Source organism: Fukomys damarensis, unplaced genomic scaffold (assembly GCF_012274545.1).
Source record: "Fukomys damarensis isolate Sample0158 unplaced genomic scaffold, DMR_v1.0_HiC HiC_scaffold_18, whole genome shotgun sequence".
Lineage (NCBI taxonomy): Eukaryota > Metazoa > Chordata > Mammalia > Rodentia > Bathyergidae > Fukomys > Fukomys damarensis.
Window position 1 is genome coordinate 49,654,158 of NW_022900930.1, and position 21,005 is coordinate 49,675,162.

Here is a 21,005-nt window from a genome sequence, read left to right on the forward strand (position 1 = left end):
AGCAGCTGAAGGAAGCATTCACAGGACTCCCCTTGTTTCTGTCTCTCAGGGACCACTGCTCTTTGTTTTTTTGACATTTTTGGCTTGGAAACAGTCATTCCTTATGTTTTATATGTTCATTTTGGTTGTTTGAGGTGGGAGAGTGAATTAGTCCCTGTTATCCCAACCTTGACTGTAAGTAGAAGTGCCAAGAGTATGTTTGTAAAAGTATATTTTAATAAAGGTATTCCATTGTGTAGGTCAGTTGTGCAAGGCTGTGGTGCTTTCTTTAATAGAATTTGACTCATGATAATGTTTGCTGCCAGAATTACCCGTGTGGTGACATGAGACAAAGAATTTGAACTAGGGAAGAGTAGCTGTCGGAGTCGTGTTTCTAAGTTGGGCAAAATGCAAATAAAATTAGCAATGCAGTAACATTTGGGTCAATCTATGAGTTCCTAGTTTAGGGAATACTCAGAAATATTAGTGGAAGAGAACCGGAGACAATCAGTGGCAAGGCAAAAACATAATAAAATCAGCAATTGCGTGTGTAGATAACAACCACTAACCAGATATCCCAACTACAGTAAAATTAAATTTATGCAAAACTTAGTAATACAAAATGTGTGCTTAGAATGGCGTTTACTCTGAAGTTTTCCTTAGTTTAATGTAGATATTATAAGCTAACAGTTTTTAAGTATTGAAAAGAGACATTTGTATTTTAGATGGATTGTTGCATGCTCAGAAGTAGGTACAATCTGAAATGAACTGTTTCCTATGCTTCAGAAGTGTCTCTCTACAAACACGTAACACATTAATTACAGATTTGTTTTATTCTTTGTGGGGAAGACCCCAAATAATCTTCATTAAGTGAATTAGCCTAATGTGAATTACTATAACCATATGTATTTGAGAAAATCATAAATACATTTATTTTAAATGTTATAACTTTAACATTTTTTCTTGCTAATTTAATGTGACACAAGTAGATATTAATAAAGAAAATATGTAGAAGCACTCTTCTATGAAAAAGTGAAACAAAATTTCATAACAAAATAATTAATGATGCCAGCCTGATTCTTCCTTAGCATACCTGGGAAGAATAAAGTTGTATAGGTAGTGATTTCACCTTCATTTTCTTCTCAAAGAAATAATCGGATACTTCAAATTGATACTATATGTGTTCTTAAGTATGATTTGCAATTTCTTACAGATTTGTGGGATCGCTGGGCACAATCATCATAAAATGTAAAGATTTTCGAATTATTCAGTTGGATATTCCTGGAATGGAGGAATGTTTAAATATAGCCAGTTCTATTGAGGTAAGTTGTGTGTGTGTGTGTGTGTGTGTGTGTGTGTGTGTGTGTGTGTGATAAGGGTATTTTGTCTTTAAATGCATGTAAGTAATACTGAATGGTAAGGCTTATTTTGGGAATTTGGTACATGAGTTTAACATAGCTTGATTTTTTTTCTTTTTTTGTACCAGGGCTTGAACTTGGGTCCTTGTGCTTGCGAGGCAGGCGGCAAAACTACTGAGCTAAATCTAAATCCCTGTCCCTGTTTTTAGTTTTTTGAAGATTGTCCACACTAATTTCTCTAGTGAGTGTACTGGCCTACATTCCTACCAGCTGATTAAGGGAGTCCTTTTATTCCTGGCACCCTTGCCAGCATTGTTGTCTTTTTTTTTTTTTTTTTTTTTGGTACCGGGGATTGAACTCGGGTCCTTGCACTTGCAAGGCAGGCCACCGAACCGCTGAGCTAAATCCCCGGCCTGTCTTTTGTATTCTTGATGGTCTAACTAGGGTGAGATGGAAACTCAATGTTTTAATTTGCATTTCCCTATAATAGCTAAACACGTTGAATATGATGGTCTAACTAGGGTGAGATGGAAACTCAATGTTTTAATTTGCATTTCCCTATAATAGCTAAACACGTTGAATATTTTTTCATACACTTATTGACCATTTGTACTACTTTTTCGAGATGTGTATGTTCAGTTTATTGCCTACTTAGTAATTGGGCTATTTGGTTTTTTGATGTTAAATTGTTTAGTTCTTTATATATTCTGGGTCTTAATCCTGTGTTAATAGTAGCTGGCAAAGTATTTCTCCCATTCTGTTGTGTGACTCTTCACTCTGTTGATTGTTTCCTTTGCTATGAAGAAGCTTTTTAATTTGATGTAATCCCATTTATTGATTCTTGATATTTCCTGTGCTGTTGGCATTCTATCCAAGAAGCATTTGGCTGTGTCTGTGGCTTCGAGTGTTTCCCTAGGATTATCTTCCAGCAGTCTTAAAGTTTCTTGTTTTATATCTAAATCTTTGCTCCATTTTAATTTTATTTTAGTGCAGGCTGAGAGGGATCTAGTTTGAATCTTATGCATGTTTCCTAGTACCATCTTTTAAAAGGCTGTCTTTTCCCCAGTATATGTTTTTGGCCCCTTTTTCAGAAATCAGTTGGCTTGGGTACATGGGTTTGATTGTGTATCTTATGCTGTATTCAAGAATAAAGGAATACAGACATTCCTGGTTTAACGAACAAGTTTTGTTCCTGCAAGTAGGTTGATAAATTAATTGGCTGCCTAATGAGGAATTGTGTTTAGGATGTATATTACAATATTCAGAACAAAGAAATGTTCAAAGGAAATGCCAACTTGATGACTTTGCTTTAATTTGCAGAACCCTTACATGCAGTACTGTAATGCATAGCACAACCTAAAACTACTCTAGTGCAATCAGCAAAAATTACAGTACTGTCTAAACAAGGTGTACTTTACAAAAAAAGACATTGAGGCTATATAAACAGATTGTACAGAACTGTATGAAAGAAAAAAGTGTAGGTCATAAATCCAAACAGCACACCTAGGGTTGTAAGTCCAGTCATTAAGCAGTGGGTTGTTAAATGAGGAATATCTGTACACGGTCTATATGTCTGTTTTTGTTGCTACGACTTTGTAGTATAACTTGGTAGCTGCCATTGTGTTGTCTCCGGCATTGCTCTTCTTGCTCAGAATTGCATGGGCTCTTCTGGGTTTTTTTCTCATTTCATATGAATGTTAGAATAGGTTTTTTTCTAGTTCTGTGACAGATGTGGTATTTTAATAATAATCACATTGAATCCGTGGATCGATTTTGGTAAAATGGCCACCTTCATGGTACCTGGTCTTCCAGTCCATGCACAAAGGAGGTCTTTCCATTTTCTAGGGTCTGATTTCTTTCTTCAGTGTTCTGTAATTTTCATTGTAGAAGTCTTGTATCTTCTTGGTTAGATTGATTCCTAGATATTTAATTTTTTTGAAGCTATTGTGAATGGAATTGTTTTCCTGATTTCTTTCTTGGTGGATTCATTATTGGTGTGCAAGAACCCTTTTGTTTTTTATGCTTTTTTTCTTTGTATTATTCTGGAGGCAAAATATGATGGCAGAGAAAAGTTGTGTTCTGATCGAACCAGCTTGTATGCGTCTTCATTAGATACTTGGTCATGTCTTCTGACTCTGATTTTGAAGACTGACAGGGAAAGTGTCACCCTGACTCCCGTTGTATGAGTGTAATAGGACTTTATTTTTTAACTTTAGCAGTTTTTAGTATTACTTGTTTTATATGAATAACTCTAATTCTATGAACTGCTTAAAATTCCATGGAGTTTTATTCCAGTGACTTTATAAGAATTCATGAGTTCATATTGGTCAAATAGAAGACATAGTTTCACTTGAGTATCTACAAGTATTTACTTATAAAAACCATTAGAATATTTAGTAAAGAAGTTCTTAGGAGAAACTTGAAAGTTTTGCTTCATACTTCTTGTTTACTGTATAAATCTTGGTGTTTTCCTATGTGTCAAAGACAGCTGTGAACATTTTTTTTCTTCTCGAATGGGTTTGTTCAAATACCATACTTTGTGGGATTTTAATCCAGTAAAGAAGTACAGTCAGAGCACTTTGGCCTTGTTGTCATGGGCAGTTCCTGGTGCGCTGGGGAAGCTGCCTTTGGGTCACTCTCTCCTGCCGGATTTGGGGGCTTCTCAGACACTAAAATCACCAGCAAGCGTTTCTATCTCTCCCTTCCAGATCAGCAGTTGGGTGCAGACGTGTCTTTCTTGAGCATACTACAGTAGTGTAATCTTTTGTGATGCTGCAGCCCTACACATCTGACTAGAAGCAAGGTTAAGGTTACACAGCTATGACGATCATGTGCTTTGATTTCTTGATTTCACTACCTGCTTGCTTGTGACTATGGATAAATACTTAACCTCTCTGACAGTTAGTTTCCTATTCTTTGTAAATTAAGGACACTGTTACTTGCCTTTATGTCAGTTGCTATATGTAATAGCTCCCATTTGAGTGCCTTCTACCATTTATTTGGTACAGTTTTACAGTAAGACTTTGTAGCAAAAGTATGCATATAACACACAATTCACTGTCTTAATACTTACAAATAGTAGCTAACATTCGAAGGCCTTCTGTTATTTGGTACAATTTTATGGTCAGACTTGTGGCAGAAATAACCACATGATATAAAATCTATCACCTTGGCCATTTCTAAGTGTCTGTTCAGCTGTAAGGATTTTCCACATCCTGTGGAGCAGATTGCACTTCCACCAGTGGTTATAGTCTTTGTTTTTAGTAAATTTGAATTTCATACTTTTTTCCCCCAATACCAGGGATCAAACTCAGGACCTTATGCTTTCAAGGCAAGAGTGGTGCCACTGAGCTAAATCCCTGGTCCTTCGTATTTATTTTTAATCAGTTTTCTTAAAGCCGGATATATGTGCTTTGCGTTTAAATAAACAACATCGAGCATCAATTCAGATCACACGTAACAGAAATTTAACTTGGATAGTTGAAATATTCATTTGATGAGATCACGGTATTTTCCTGTTTTCAGCTATTGTGGTATTAAAAATTGTCAAATTAAAAATTGCTTTATTTTAAACTGTTATCACTATATTATATCAAATACCCTTGTATTTACAGTATTTTTTAGATAATTATAGAGACACATGGATTTTTACATTTTCTGCCTCAAAGCAACCGACTCATCTGGCTCTGATGTCAACAACAGCAACGCCAAGCCGAGGCTTAGCTGTTGACAGGAGGCAGAGACAGAGAGGCTGCGTAGCCTGTAGCCCAGCCCTCCGAGGGACTCGGGCGGGAAGATCACAGCTGCAGCCCAGCCCGGGGACTTAGCCGGCTAGCGAGAGGTGGTGCAGCTCAGTGCAGAGGCGCCGGCCCAGGCAGTGTTGAAGGATGGGGGCTGGGGTGGGGTAGCTCAGGGCAGCGAGCTGGATTAGCCTGTGTCGCTGGGGCCCTGATTCAGCGGTGAGCGCTGCAACAGTTAAACAGGGAGGAAGCTTTGAAACTCTGTACCTGGGATTTAGTTTGGTTTTCAAACAAAAACAGAGAAGTAGGAACAACTGTTGTGGTGCTCAGTGAATAGCAAGTAACTTTCTTCTCTCTGCCTTTGCTCCCCTTTACGTAAGATGAGACGATGGGCCGAGCTGTTTGTGGTACAAAAGCTGTTGTTTGAAAGTAGCGTGTGGCATTGATTTGGCCAAATTTGCCAACATGAATGAAAAAGCACTGTGGCTTCTAGATTGTTAAATTGAAGAAGTCCCACGGTGTGGGAGGAGGCCTGCCCTTGAGGTGTGTGCGGGCGTGTACCTTAATGAGGTTGGTTTCTTACGCTGCCATCCTCAGTCTGTGGAGCACCCTGGACCCACGGTGGTCTGAGATGTCAGCTGTGGGTGTTGGAGATGCCGCCTGCGCTGGAGCACAGTGGTAAAAAAAAAGTCACAGGCGTCACGGGCTTGCTCCTTGTGTTTGCTTAGCTTTGTGGGCATCTGACACTTATTACCTTGTCAGTTGTCTAAGTAGCTGTGTGAATTACTCAAAGCTCTTCACAAATGACCCATTATATGGAAGCCAGAACTTAGAGCTCTCTGCTTTGACCCAAGGAAATGAATTCTTTGTTGAGTGTTTTTATAATATAGTAAATATGAACAGTGAACCTGGCCTCTAGCCTTTTCCTGGCTTCTAGCCCCCTATACATACTGATATCATTAGAAAAAATAAATAAATCCCTCTTATAGCATTGTTGAGAGAGAGGGAGGGTGTGGGCAGAGATTGTACATGTGTGCAGGGAGTACTGGGGATTGAACCCAGGGCCTTGCACTGAGCTACGTCTCCAGCCTTTTTTATTTTAAGACAAGGTCTTGGTAAGTTGTCCAGGGCTGGCCTTGAACTTGGGATTCTCTGGCCTCAACCTCCTGAGTAGGTGCCTTGCAGATGTGCACTACCACGCTCATCTCTGAGCAGTCTCCACAGTCGGGTTCATATATCCGAGTGTATTCTGCTGCCACGACTAGAACCCCATTGGAAGAATAACCAGCAAGTGCTCAGTTTTCCAGATTACACTGCGAAATCTGATGCAACTTGTTGTCTGTAGTTTCAGCTGCCTTTTAAAATTGAAATGTTTTCAGTTCTTTACCATTAATGTGTCATAAGGAAAAGACCTTGCTCTACTGACATGAAATATGGTCACGAGTAGAGATCGATGCCTGGAGCCCATGGAGTAGTTGCTGGCTGCATTTGAAATGGTGGTTCTGACCCAGCGCGACGCAGATGCTGGCTTTTCCCTTTCTGTTTGGTGCCATTGGCTGCTAAAAATAATGCACGCACTTCATGGGTTACACAGCCATGTCTCCGTATTTTCTGTTTTGTGAGCGTTATACAGGGAGTTCATGGTTTATAGACAGATAGAAAAATAACTTCACATGGGTGTTTTTGTTCAACTGCTGAACGACATGTCCAGCCTACTTCCATGGGCCTGACCACCATGACCCAGCAGGAAGGGACTTCCTTCTGAGCTGTATTGTGTGTAGACTCACCCCTCAGAGCCTTGCCAGAGGACCTTCTCCCCATGCCAGGAGAGAGGGTTCATTGTTACTACAGTTTGAACTATGCTAAATGGGGCAGGTACCCTCTTTTTTTCCCCATCTGTATAAATACCTTTTTCCATGCCCCCTGGTCATCAGGATGAATCTGCTGAGCAAGGGCAAGGTGTTCCTTCTCTCTGTTCCACACGGTCAGGTTTTCCTGGTTTGTCACCCAGGATTCACATGTTCCTGATACTTTTATACCCACTTGTGGACCGCAGAGTTCTTGCTCTAGCTCTTGCATGGCCAGTGCAGTTTTCACATGCAAGCGCCAACCGGCAGAGCACTCTAGGAAGGAGGCAGTAGCGGTGATGTGGTTTCTGCACATGTGCACCATGTGACAGCTAAAATCACCTCCAGTCCCATCCTGCTGCATGCGGCATCTCTGTTAACGCTCCCCGGAGCCCTGTGCGGAGGGCACTATTATGCCTAAGGGGGCATAATAAGCCATGGAGAGCTACGTGGCTGAGTTGCTGCTGCACAGCTGGGTTTAGAACTTGAGCCCCGCAGTCTGGCTCCTGCCCACTGGGCTGCATCGTGTTGTTCGATAGTTACTATTAGCCACTGGCTCTGAGTAATGTACTTGTTAATAGTGGATTAGCTGTAACTAACCAAAACCTCCTTGTACTCAGACCGACCCCCAGACATTCTAGGACCTCCTTTTATAGCTTTATTAAATTGTGTCAAGGGGAGTTACTTCATCTTTGTCCTAGAATAGGTGTGAGCAGTGTTCGGTTTATTTTTACACTCCAAGAATACTTGTTACAAGTACATTACGTGTGAGATGCCTTGTTGATGCCACAAGCATGGAACTGAGCCCCACTAAGACTATAATTGTACCGAGCACGGCACGAGCAGTAGGCTGCCCATCCTTACCATCCCCGTCAGTGAGAGCGATTCCACTGGGGCGTGCTGTTTCTCTTTCTGCTCCCAGGCACTGTCTACCCTGGACTCCATCACTCTGATGTACCCCTTCTTCTACCGGCCAATGTTCGAGGTGATAGAAGATGGCTGGCATTCCTTCCTCCCCGAGCAAGAGTTTGAGCTCTACTCTTCCGCTGTGAGTAACATTCAAGAACTGTGGGTTCTCGGATCATAGCATTGTTTATTACCCATGGTAGAGAAATTACCCAACCCCTTACGGTCCTTGTGAAAATGATCACTTCCCTTAGAAGAGCATAAGCTGCAGCTGATTTATCTGTTTCCCAAAGAAGTATATATCACCTGTCAGTTCTGCAGCCAAAATGCTTTTTCTTCTATTAGATTAATATATGCCCAATGCTACTTTTTAAACTTTGGAGATTATATTGTAAGACATTAAGATCTGCGTAAAGATAGTCCTGGGAAAGTACATGTTAATTATTGAGTATTTTTAAATGTCGCCTTACGAACAATTTTGTATGTAGCAATTGGGTTCTGAGCCACCCTTAGAAAGTGCGCTGTACCCGCAGTGTGCCTGAGACTGCGTAGAGAACCACCCAGCGCATCCTGTGTGTTAAATTCTGCTTGTCCACAGTTTGGCTTGCCAAAATTAAGTTACTAGAACCAGATTTTCTGTCTTGGTTTTGCCTGTTTTTTTTTTCTTTTTTGTTTCTTCTTCCATCATACTTCTTTATGTGGGCACTGAGATAATCAAGAGGTCGGGATCAGGGTACCAAGGAATTCAAGGAGCAAAGCTGGCCACGGCAGCCAAGTGAAAAAGGAAAGGGAATGTTATATTACATAAGAACCATTTTTATTTAGTTCATAATTTCAACCTATATTTATATCACTAGGGTTTTTTTGGCCTTAAAAATTGCATTGTGAACATTCTCAGATGCATGATGCTATTTTCTTATAGCTACTGCATAAGAACTACCATAGAGGAATCTAGGTTATTTCCTAGTTGGGAAGATAATAGCCAGGGTATCAGGAAAGGAGATGTCTGGGCGATCTGCTTGGTAGCCAAAAAAATGTTTGTACAGATTACCTGCCCATGGTTTATCTTGGAATCAGGTGCAAAAGTAAGCCTGTCTTTTCATCTACAAGTCATTGTTCAAGTCAGCCCCCTGTGCTATGCACTAACTGAAAAACTAATTATAACTATAGCCAACCCTGTCTCTCACATCTCCAAAAGACGTGTGGTGTTGAGAAGAGAGGTCAGAGACACGCGCGGATAATAAAGGAAGAAGACCTAATATTTAAAGAAGATGTTACCAGCCTTACTTGATACAGGTGGTAGCTCTGTTTCAGTCCATTGTATGTAAGCACTATTTGGCGTATCACAGTCTTCCTGTGATCTGTTTTAAGAAGACTGTGAACAAACTGGACGGCCCCAGAAAGGGACAAATAAGATGATGTTGGCCACGGTAAACTTGATATATTCTATGTGGTGAATAGAAGACTTCAGGGGAAATATCCGTCAGATACTTAATACGGTGTCGGGAACTGAAGCTGTGTTGTCTGGAATCATGGTTAAATAAAAAACTGATAGAGGAAGTTGCAGAACAATGGGTTTTGCTCAATGTGAGGAAGAGCTTTCTAGGAACTTTCTAGCGTACCTAGCAGTGTGGGAAGCTGGCCTTCTTGTCTCTGGAGTGTTAAGGACAAGGTACGGCTCCTTCAGTTAGATCCCTGAGACATGGCTTCTCATTTGTGAAAAGTGTTCTTTCAGGCCTTTTAAACTTTTTCAGATTATTTTTGCAACATTAAGGTATTTTCTTAGCTCTGAAGTGTTTTGTATTTTCCAGACCAGTGAATGGAGGCTAAGCTATATCAATAAGGAATTTGCTGTCTGTCCTTCGTACCCACCAATTGTCATCGTGCCCAAATCCATCGATGATGAAGCTCTTCGGAAAGTAGCTTCATTTCGGCATGGAGGGCGCTTCCCAGTGCTAAGCTATTATTACAAAAAAAATGGAATGGTAAGTGTGCGGGACTCCTGCCTGGGCCGAGGGGCTCGCACGGGATCTTTCAGGAACGTCCCTTCTCTGCCATCCGGTTCCCGGAGCTGATTGTCCAAGTCGCCCGCCAGGATTTCCTTCCTGGAAACTCCAGGGGATGAGGATGAAGATGTTTTCTCCGATGAGGATGCAACCGGATTCTTTCTGCAAGCTGCTAGACTTTAGGAAAGCACAAATAGATTTGCCTTCAGGATGCAGTGCAAAGAAAACCAGTGTTGATTTGATGTCTGCACCGACATTGTTAAGGTAGAAAAATGAGAAATTTCTCTGCCCCGGCTATGGGTGAAGTGCTTTAACCCTTCCCACCAAGTTTCTGTTTGTAGGAAAGGCCCATTGAGCAGGTGTTTCTGTTTTCAAAAGAAGAGAGTGGTACCTGTCATTTACTTCAGAAAATATGAAAGTTGGGATGGAATAGGCAATGGCTTTGGAGTGTTAGTTTTTTAAATAGTTTCTAAGTTACTTTCCCTTCTCATTTTCTCCCAGTCAGTAAATTCTGCCTCTCGTTTTGAGACTAATAACGAATTCATGGCTAATTACAGCTGTCTTCTATTTTCCTTTCCCCTTGATGATATGCAAAAAAGGATATTTAGGGTAAACATTTTTACAGATCTGCTGCTTTGAAATAACTGAACCATTCACCAGGGAAGAGATTAATATGAGAGATACTGATTTCTTGGGAAAAATTTTGAAAGCAAACCTTTAAAAATGTGTAGCTGGTGGTCCTTGGAGATGAGTGGTTAAGTCCTAGAATACAGGGAAGGATGGTAGAGGGTCAGTCACTGAAGAATAAGTACCAGACAAACAGGTTTCCAGAAACTGAAAATTATTCCCCATCTGACCTTCTGATTTTGTGCTTGGAGCCTTTTATCTTTATAATCCTTGTAAAAAACAACCAACCCTATGTATATGCAGTTGAGATTGGAGGGAAGTCTTACACTTACTGTTTTTCCTGAAGGTTTGTTGATGTTTGTCAAATAATGAAATGAAAACAACTTAGAAATGTTGTCATCTGCCTGAGCACAGTCATGTGAGGCTCCCAGAGCTGCAAGGTGGCTGAGCCTTAGGTGGAGCACAACGGAGAAGGCGTAGGCTTCTGGGGACGGATGCAGCTAGACTGGGGGAGGTTGGAGGGTGGACACTGCAAGCAGGGTTGGCTCGTATGAGGGGAAGTCTCCCAGGTGACAGCCACCTGTGGCCACCTCTCTCTGTGCCAGCTGTCAGGCCCCTCCTGCTTCGAGGCAGAAGGGGGCTGGCAGGGGCACCCACTAAAAAGCCCCTGCCTGTATCACTGTGTTCACTGATGGTGGACAGACATTTCTTTTTACAGAGAAAGGGTCAGCTTTTTACAGGTTTCTCCACATACTGGGAATTGAACCTAGGGCCTTGCACTCTGTCACAGAGCCATATCCCCAGGCCTTTTTAAAACTTACTTTGAGACAGGATCTCCCTAAATTGCCCAGCCTCGCCTTAAACTTACCATCCTCCTGCCTCAGCCACCAAAGTAGCTGGGATTCAGGTGTGTGACATTGCACTTGGCCAACAGATGACTTTTCAGAGCCATTTCTATGTACACAGAGGTCTGCAGTTTATTTGGAGTGGGATAGTTTACTCTCCCACAAAATCAAGGCATCACTATCTTCATTACAGGGCCAGGCCTACCAGTTGTTTCCATTCGTGGCCTAGCTGAATTATATTTCTTCTTAAAGACGGAATATAATTTTCTTGGTACTTGAGATAGCAAGATGAAAAATTGTGGAAAAGTGAAAATTAACTGTTGTTACTGTGTTTAAAGATTTCTTCCTGTAAAGATCTATTCCAAATTGTTTTCAAGATTTTCTATTCCCCTTTCTGTTTTCAGAACTTTTGTGGGGGAGTGGGCAGGTACCGGGGATTGAACTTGGGTCTTCGTGCTTACGAAGCAGGCAGCAGAACCACTGAGCTAAATCTCTGGCCCTGTTTTCAGAACTTTAAACAGCCACTGTTATTAAACTGTCTGAATATTGTGCTTCTAGGTAATTATGCGGAGCGGCCAGCCACTCACTGGTACAAATGGGAGAAGGTGCAAGGAAGACGAGAAGTTGATAAATGCTACCCTCAGGGCAGGCAAGCGTGGCTACATCATTGATACCAGGTCTCTAAACGTGGCCCAGCAAGCTAGAGCCAAAGGAGGCGGCTTTGAGCAGGAAGCTCATTACCCCCAGTGGCGGAGGATTCACAAATCCATCGAGAGGTGAGACGAGAGATGACCTGACTCCCCTGGAAACCAATAGCAGTGAACGTGTCCTTAGGGTACAGACATCACAAGTGAGACCTGCATATTCGTTTGGGGTCAGTAATTGGCTGGCTAACTCTCATTGTTTTTTGGGGGGGTCAGCTCTATTTAGGCTTAATTGACAACAATTGCATATATTATGGCAATTAATGTGCAGTTTTGACAGCCTCTACATTGTGCAATGAATAAAACAATCTCATAAAAGTGCACCATCTCACATACTTATTTTTTGGAGTGAGAACATCTAAGATCTACTTTCTTTCTTTCTTTTTTTGAGACGGTCTTACTAGGTAGTTCATGCTGGCCCTGGACTTACTATATACCCCAGGCTGGCCTCCAACTCACGGTGGCCCTCCTGCCTTAACTTCCCAAGTGCTGAAATTACAGGCGTGCCCGCCCATGCCAGGCCTTAGCAGTTTTCAGGTACATGGTACATTATTTCTAGCTGTAGTCACCATGCTGTAGACCCAGCTCCAGAACGCACTCCTGAGGGACTGCAGCTTTGTACCCTTCGACCAACACTTGCCCGCCTCCATGCCTGCCCCCTTCCCTGGTAACCACCATTCTACTTTCTGCTTCTCTGAGTTTGTCTTTGTAGATCCCACATAAAAGTGTGACTGTGCAGTATTTACCTTTCTGCTTCTGGCTTACTTCACTAACTCCAACATCTTCCAGGCCTGTCTGTGTAGTTGCAAATGGCACACTTTCCTTCTCTGTTAAGGCTGCGTTAAGATTCCAGTGCAGATATGTACTCCATTTTCTTTCCCCGTTCATCTGTTGATGGATGCTTAGATTGACTGCATATGTTCGCTCTTGCAAATAATACCACGGTGACCTTGGGAGTACGATGCCTGTTTGAGATCCTCTTTCCTTCCCCCTTGGGTATACCCAGAAGTGGGATTGCTTGCTCGCATGGAAATTCTATTTTTTGGTGTATTGGGAACTGTCAAACAGTTTTCCCTAGTGGTTGTACTAGTTGGTACTCCTGCAGACAGTAAGGAGTCCCTGTTCTCCACATCCTTTACCAACACCTTTTTTTTTTGGTACCGGGGATTGAACTTGGGACCTTGTGCTTTTGAGTCAGGAGGCCGAACTACTGAGCTAAATCTCCTCTAGACCAACACTTATCTTTTTGATAATAGCTGTTCTAATTAGGCAGAAGGTGATATCTTGTTGTGGCTTTAATTTACATTTCCCAGATAATTAACTATGCTGAGTATCTTTTGATGTACCGATTAACCATGTTTGTCTTCTTTTGAGAAATGTCAATTTCAGGTACTCTGCCCCCTTTTTTATGTTGTTTTCTTACTATTGAGTTGTTTTGAGTCCTTTATATAGTTTGGATGTTTATTCCTTATTTAATGTATTCTATTTTCTCCCTTTCTGCAAGTGTTTTCTTTACCCTCTTGATCGTTTCCTTTGCTCTTCAGAAGCCTATTTTTTTGCTTTTGTTGCTTGTGCTTGCTTTTGACATATCCAAACAATCTTTGTCCAGAATAATGTCAGGCAGTTTTCCCCATATGTTTTCTTCTAATGGTATTACAGTTTCATGTCTTACCTTCAAGTCTCTAACCTATTTTGGGTTGGTTTTGTATATTATGTAAGGTTGTGATTTAGCTTCTTTGTTACCATTATTTATTTTAAAAGACCTGTCCTTTTCTCAATGTGTGTTCTTGTCACCTGTTTCAAAGATCACTGGACTGTAAGGGTGTGGATTTATTTCTGGGATCTCTGTTTTATTCCTATGGTTGATATGTCTGTTTTAATGCCATTACCATGTGATTTCGATCACTGTAGCTTTGTAGTATATTTTAAAATCAGCTAGTGTGGTACTCTCAGCTTTATTACTTTTACTCAAGATTGCTTTGGTTATTTTTTTGTGTGTGTGTAGTCCCATACACATTTTAGGATTTTATTCTATTTCTTTGAAGACTCATTGGAATTTTGTTTGAGAGTTTGCTGAATTTGTAGATTGCTTTGGATAGTATGGGTATTTTAATAATATGTTTTCAACCCATGAACACAAGATGCCTTTCAATTTATTTGTGTCCTTCAATTTTTTTTAGTGGTTTATAGTTTCAGTGTGTAAGTCTTTCACTATCTTGGTTACATTACTCCCAAGTATTTTATTTATTCCTTGCATTACTATTGTAAGTGGGATTTTTGCGATTTCTTTTTCGGGTAGTTCATTGTTATTATATAGGGATGCTCATGATTTTTATATGTAGATTTGTATTTTGCAACTTTTCTGAATTCATTTGTTATTTCTAGCAGGGGTGTGGTGTGTGTGTGTGTGTGTGTGTGTGTGTGTGTGTGTAGTGTTTAGTTTTCTATATATAAGATCATGTCATTTGCAAACAGGCCATTTAACTTCTCCTTCATTACTTGTATGTTTTTTCTTTCTTTCTGTTACCCAGTTGCTCTGGCTAGGACTTCGGTACATTACTGAGTAGAAGTAGTGAGAGCAGGAAAAGCTTTCACCTCTTTGCTGTTGAGTGTGACATTGACTGTGGATTTGTCTTTACTGGGTTGATGTGTGTTCGTGAGAGGATGCTGAATTTTGTCAACTCATTTTCTATATCTATTGAGATGACCACTTTTTTGCTTTCATTCTATCATATGGTTTATGACATTTTTCTGTATGTTGAATCATCCTTGCATAGGAAGGATAAATCCCACGTGATCATGGTCATAATCCTTTTACTGTTCAGTTGGATTTGGTTTGCTGGTGCTTTGTTGATGACTGTTGCATCTGTGTGCATCGTTTACATTGGCTTGTGATAATGTGAGCGTCTGCCTTTGGTATCAGGGCAGTGCTGGTCTAGTAAATGAATTTGGAAGCATTCCCTCCTCTTCAGTTTTTGGGAAGACTTTGAGAAGAGTTGGTATTAATTCTTTAAATGTTTGGTAGATTGCAGTCATGAACGTACCATCTTCTCTTTGAGAGGAGTTTTTCTTTAAATTACTGATTCAATCTACTCATTATTGGTATGTTCAGATTTTCTATCTCTTCATGATTCATTCTTGGTAGATTCTGGGCTTCTAGGAATTCATCCATTTCTTCCTAGGTTACCCAATTTGTTGTTGTATAATTTTTCATAGAAGTCTCTTACATCCTTTGTATTTCTGTGTTATCAGTTGTAATGTTTCTTTTTTCACTTCTCATTTGAGTCTTCTGTCTTTTTAAAAATTCAGTCTAGCTATATGTTTCTCAATTTTGATTATCTTTTTAAAAGACTAACTCTCATGGTATCTTATAAGGTAAGAAAAAAAGAAAAAAAACCCAAAATAAAAACAAAACTTCTCTTGGACACCCGGGACAGGTTTTAGTAAATAAATAGCAGTCTTTCTCCGCTTTGACTCTGAGATCCATCACCACCACGTCTGCTCCTCCAACTGCAGATCAGGGGCTGACAAACAGATGGAGCAGATTTGCTGCATATAATCTTCCTAAACAGAAAAGCTCCAAGGTTGAATTTCTCCCTGTACCCAGCCATTTTCTCATCCTGTTTGTTTCACCTAAATCATCGCGGGTTTCACTTTAAACAGATGCCCCGGAAGGAAGGCTGGGGTTGTGGGGAGCCCTGCGGAGGACGAGGTGGGCTTGAGCGGTGAGTGCCGCTCTGCCTGGGCCCGGCGGGCTGCGGGCTGTGTGTGAGCTGCATCTCAGCTATGCAGGTGGACACCTGGCTGTGACAGTCACTTGAGGCATCTTTGCTGCAGCCTTTGTTCATTTTTCAGTGATTAGTCTCCGGTTTCCTGAGTAGTGATACACTGTGTTGAACTACCAGTGCCTGTAGGTATCTTCTATTTCATGTTTTCTTTTTTTCTCTTTTGCTTTCCCTTCTTGTTTTTAAAAGATACCACGTTCTTCAGGAGAGCTTAATCAAACTCGTGGAAGCCTGTAACGACCAAACGCATAACATGGACCGCTGGCTCAGTAAGCTGGAGGCCTCCAACTGGCTGACCCACGTCAAAGAGATCCTGACGACCGCCTGCCTGGCAGCGCAGTGTATCGACAGGTACCGCCCTGGCCTTTCTCAGCAGGGTTCCTTTTCACCCAGACACGTGGCTGTGGTCTGTGCCTACAGTGTAGCTGTGTTCAGGCCACTTTAACAATTTCTGTGTAAGCGAGTGAATACCGTTCGGTTACTGAGGGAATGCATAGAGTCTGGCATTTATGGAGAATTAATGTCTGTTAATGAACGAACCACATATATACACATGTCCTCTGTGACACGATTTTTTAAAGTTACTAAAGGACCTATTTCTTCTCGTAAAATCCTTAAATTGTGAATTCACCAATTTTCCATTCCTTACACTGAACAAGAATTAAAGGAAGTTTTATTTCTTCTCAAAGAACTTAACTTATCTCCATATTCTTGCCCCATAGAAAGGAGATGTGGTTTTGTTACACAGTAACAAGGTCTTCTCCCATCGCTCAGATACATTATTACAATCCCCTTGACATGTGGTTATGTCTGGTGGGTTGTTTTGTTTTGTTTTGTTTTTTATCCCTGGCCCGATATCTGGATCTCAAGTTGAGAAAACAGGATGTGAAGAATATGAAGTAATTTTAGTTTGTTCACTCAGGTAAAGGTTGCAAATCCTTAAGACTTGAGGCAGAAGACGAACAGAGGCAGAAGGCGTGGTAGAAATTATTGCAGAAGCTTTGAATGCCCTTTTTAAGAAGGGGATTTCCACTGAAACTGTAGATGGGTATAAGTATTGTCACTACCTAGTCAGGTAGCACTTTTCTTTGAGACTTCGTCTCATCTTATTGGTGCCTCCACAGTGGGGAGATATGTGTGCAATATTTCATGGCCAGAGAGAAACTGATGATGCACTGGACTGTGTAAGACCCCAAGGTAAGTTAGCCACAGCAGGAAGGACAGGAAGAGATCATGGGGTCAGGATTGCCCCTGTCACTGTTGTTTCAGGGTTAGCTACAACTCATTTAGCCAGTGAAATGTGGAAATTAAAGGTTGAGGTTCTGTAGGAGACAGATCAATAATGCAGAATGATGACGTGCTACTATTGAGGGCTTTGTTTTTATCGCCTAAATCTACTGGATTTCTCCTTACATTATGAGTGAGAGGTTTCTGTCTTCTTATGCAATGCAAATTGTAATAAACATGCATCATCACCTTGTCTACTTTTTCAGCTACAATAACAAGATGATACAGATCAGGGAGACCCCATAGCTGTATTGAGTTTGGGCTGGCCACCTTCAGCAAGTGGGGACTTCCACTTGGCTTAGGGTTCCCTGAAAATTTCTGATACACATTAGCTTGTTATTTATACCTTCATAAAATTTTGGCCTAATAATTAATTGCTAAAACTGTAAAAGCAGACCTTAAATTAATTAAATTCAGGGTAAGCCATATAGAGAAACTTTATTTGCTCACTCTCGTTAGTGTGGTCATTAGATTTTACCCTAAGAGTAGAATCACTAACCTTCTGTGAACTTTGGGGAGTCTGTTATTTTCCAATTAATAACTCCCAAGTAATTTAGCAGAAGACAAAAAGCAAATTAAGTACATCTTTTACTTTGTAGTAAAAATTGTTTTTTTCTATATCCTAAATATCCAACTACGGGATTAAGAAAATTATAGTTCATCACTTAATAGTAGAATATTATGCAGTCATTAATATAGGAATTACTTTCTAACTATGTAAAGTATATATGCACATGGGAAAAATTGACAGTAGTTATCAAACATGAAATTTCTCCTTTCCAAAAATTTCTTTACTGTTTTTCAATAAAAAGGGTAGAACAAGAGAATGAGGACTGCAGTTAATCTCCCTCAGTGTTTTCTTCCATTCTCTGCAGAACAGTGGGCCTTGGGTCCTCGAGTCTTGTAGGACAGTGGTGTCATTGCCACTAACTTCTAGATTGACTTTTTGTTTTGTTTTGTTTTGTTTCTGTTCCCATGTTTCTAAAAGTGTTGTTTAGGACTTTTTTCTTAGATCCATTACAGTTTATGAAGGCATCATTTTAGCCAGCTGATGGAAAATAATTTTAGTGGGTGTTTGTAGGTTTGATGAGAAAGGCTTTACTCAACTAGTAAGGCAAAAAAGTTAAGTGCCTGCTCTCACAAAAACTGCTTTTGACTGATTTTTCAAGGGATAGAAAATTGAGCAGAAAAGTGCTGTGAAATTTGTTGTAACTGCATGAGATTTTTTGATCTCAGAAATAATTTTATATTTATTGCATGTTGAAATATTTTTAATATGCTAAGTTAAATAAAATGCATTAAAATATCACTTTTTAATTTTTATGTAATAACTTGAAAATTTTTAAATTGCATGTTTGACTCACATTTTATCACTGTTGGGAAATGTTCACTTAGTCAATAAATCATTTCTGTCTTCGGAATCAAAGGCAAACAATGTCATGAAAGCTTTATTTTCCAGCAGGTGATAGAGTAAAAAAGATCGCTTAGCAGTAGAATAGCTATTCCTATGAATGAGATTTCTACCATGTAAGATTGGGGGTCACTAGTGTTATCTTTTCCCAAGAAAACCTCTCATCCACCCAGAGCCTTGCTTAGACTCCAGCCCCTGAAGGACAGGAGAGATGCAGGGGCCTGAAACACCACACTCGATAAATGCTTTCTTGAACAGAGGTCATTGACGGTGTCCCACTTGTGCCCTGGATTTTCCTACCAGGGAAGGTGCATCCATACTGATCCATGGGACGGAAGGAACAGACTCCACTCTGCAGGTGACCTCCCTGGCCCAGATCATCTTGGACCCAAGGAGCAGAACCATCCGGGGCTTTGAGGCCCTGGTGGAGAGAGAGTGGCTCCAGGTGAGGGGAGCTACTGATGGGAGAGGAGCTGCGGTCACTGGTGCTGCTGTCCTGCTTGCAGCAGCTGCCATCATGCATGAAATTTTAAATTCTATGTTTAATTTTCAGTGGGCCAGTAAATTCTCTTTCCATTGTTACATGTTTGTAAACTTCACTGCCTCTCAATTTCTAGATTTCTCTTTGCTTATATTTAGCACCTCGTCCACTTGCAAGCCTTCTGTTAGCTGTTCAGGCTGAGCATCCCTGCTCTGAAAATGCAGAATGCTCTGAAATCTGAAGTTCTCTGAGAGCCAGTGCTTGACCTCACGTGCCATGTTACAGTCACATGCCAGTGCACGGCAGACATTGTGCAACGTCACCTTCGGGTTCTATGTATAAAGCATAGAAGAAACTTAAGGAATTGCAAATGCTTTAAAGTATTTATTTGTTCACACTCGCTAGCCTGATCTCCCATTCTGTAAGCTATCTTTTTATTCTGCTGATTCCTTCCATTGCTGGGCTGCCTTTTAATTTGTGTCGAGGCTTGGGTCTCATCCCCAAGATACCTCATTATGTATATGAACATATTCCAAGATACCAAAACAATCTGAACTGCATAGCACTTCTGGTCCCAAGCATTTTAGGCGAGGGTTACCCATCCCTTGTTACATATGGAAGAAATATGAAGAATGTAAAACATAGTCTGTCTCCAAGGAGCTTAGTGTTGATGGGGTTAGCTAGTCGGGAAAGGGCAGGGTGGGCAGGGGCTGTAACCACATGTACCTAAGCACGTGCTGCCCTTCACTCCTCATGTGCATCCTCTTCTGTCCCTAAGCAGGTAAAGTCCTTGTCATCCCTTAAGATCCGGCTAAATATCACCGCTGTCCTAAAGTCTTTGAGACCTTAGTTTCCTTCACGGATGACATTGATCCCTTCCCTTCACATCCTGTTTCCTGGACTGGTACCCACACCCCCGCACACACACAAGAGCAGTGTCAGGTGCCCTGTCAGCTCTTCATCCCTAGGACAGCATGGTTCTGTCATATACTGCTGCATGACTACTAAAATAAACATAGATTGAAGTACTCCAAGTCACAGATTAACTTAGGAGTGTATTTTCACTTTGTAACTCAGTAAATGATTGTGATTAAAAGCAAATGTGCAGATATACGTTGGGAGATAGATATGTCCACTTCTGGCCCCTCCAGTCTGATGCAGAGTTGCTTGTGTTAGTGCTGTCAGATCTACCCCATCTGCCTTCCGTGTCTGGTGCACGTCCACTCAGCTGCATTTCTCATGATCCATAGTAGAAAAATAGTAGAGTGTGCTTGACCTAATTATATATCCCATTTCATACTTGTCCAGATCTGCATCCATTAGCCACTAGAGACTTGTCAGGGCTCTATCTGTCCAAGTAAGTAGAATAAGGCCTCAGGGACAAAGCAGGCCTGTGGGCTGAGAGTGACTCGTGGCAGGCTCCGTATTTGGGTTCTGGGCGCGTAAATTTACTTGAAGTGGAAGGTGTAGTCTCTTGCGGCTTTGAAGGGCAAGAAGACGATAATTAAGGACAACTTTATCTCTAATACAAAAGTCCAGTATTCTTTAAGATCTCTTCCTTTGATCCCCAAACTGGCTCATGCAGTTGGCCTGCCAAGCACCGTGATTGTCTGTGTTCGTGATGAGGGTGACGTAGCTTGTAGCTCGCAGTGCAGATGGCTCCTGATGAGTACAGGTGATGGTTGTTCTTTGTTTTATACCCAAGAGCTTATGTTCTTTGACCCTACTCCAAATTTTACAGATCTCGAAGGTTTGTTTTTACACCTTTATCATTTGTTACGTTCTCTACTCTTTCACTCCTGGACCAGAGGCAGTCTTGACTGCACAGCCCGGGCAAGGATCCGGAACTGGTCTTTTTCCTTAGTTGCTGAAAGTACTCATTGTTTTTTTGTTTGTTTGTTTGTTTGTTTGTTTTGTGGGGCAGGGTCTCACTATGTAGTGAGACTGACCTGGAACTCACTATGTAGTTCCGGCTGGTCTCGAACTCACAGTCACAGCATCCTCCTGCCTCAGCCTCCCGAGTGCTGGA

The 21,005-nt window shown here is 41.1% G+C and overlaps 1 protein-coding gene across 1 annotated transcript in view; it reads left to right on the top strand.

Moving 5' to 3' along the window:
* Mtmr9 (myotubularin related protein 9) overlaps positions 1–21,005 on the top strand; it is a 41,154-nt gene that overhangs the window by 13,105 nt on the left and 7,044 nt on the right. The window contains exons 2-7 of the mRNA XM_010622787.2: positions 1,193–1,301; positions 7,847–7,972; positions 9,642–9,815; positions 11,867–12,084; positions 15,987–16,148; positions 18,799–18,940. Coding sequence (XP_010621089.1) covers positions 1,193–1,301; positions 7,847–7,972; positions 9,642–9,815; positions 11,867–12,084; positions 15,987–16,148; positions 18,799–18,940 — 931 coding nt within the window. The remainder of the gene's footprint in view (positions 1–1,192; positions 1,302–7,846; positions 7,973–9,641; positions 9,816–11,866; positions 12,085–15,986; positions 16,149–18,798; positions 18,941–21,005) is intronic.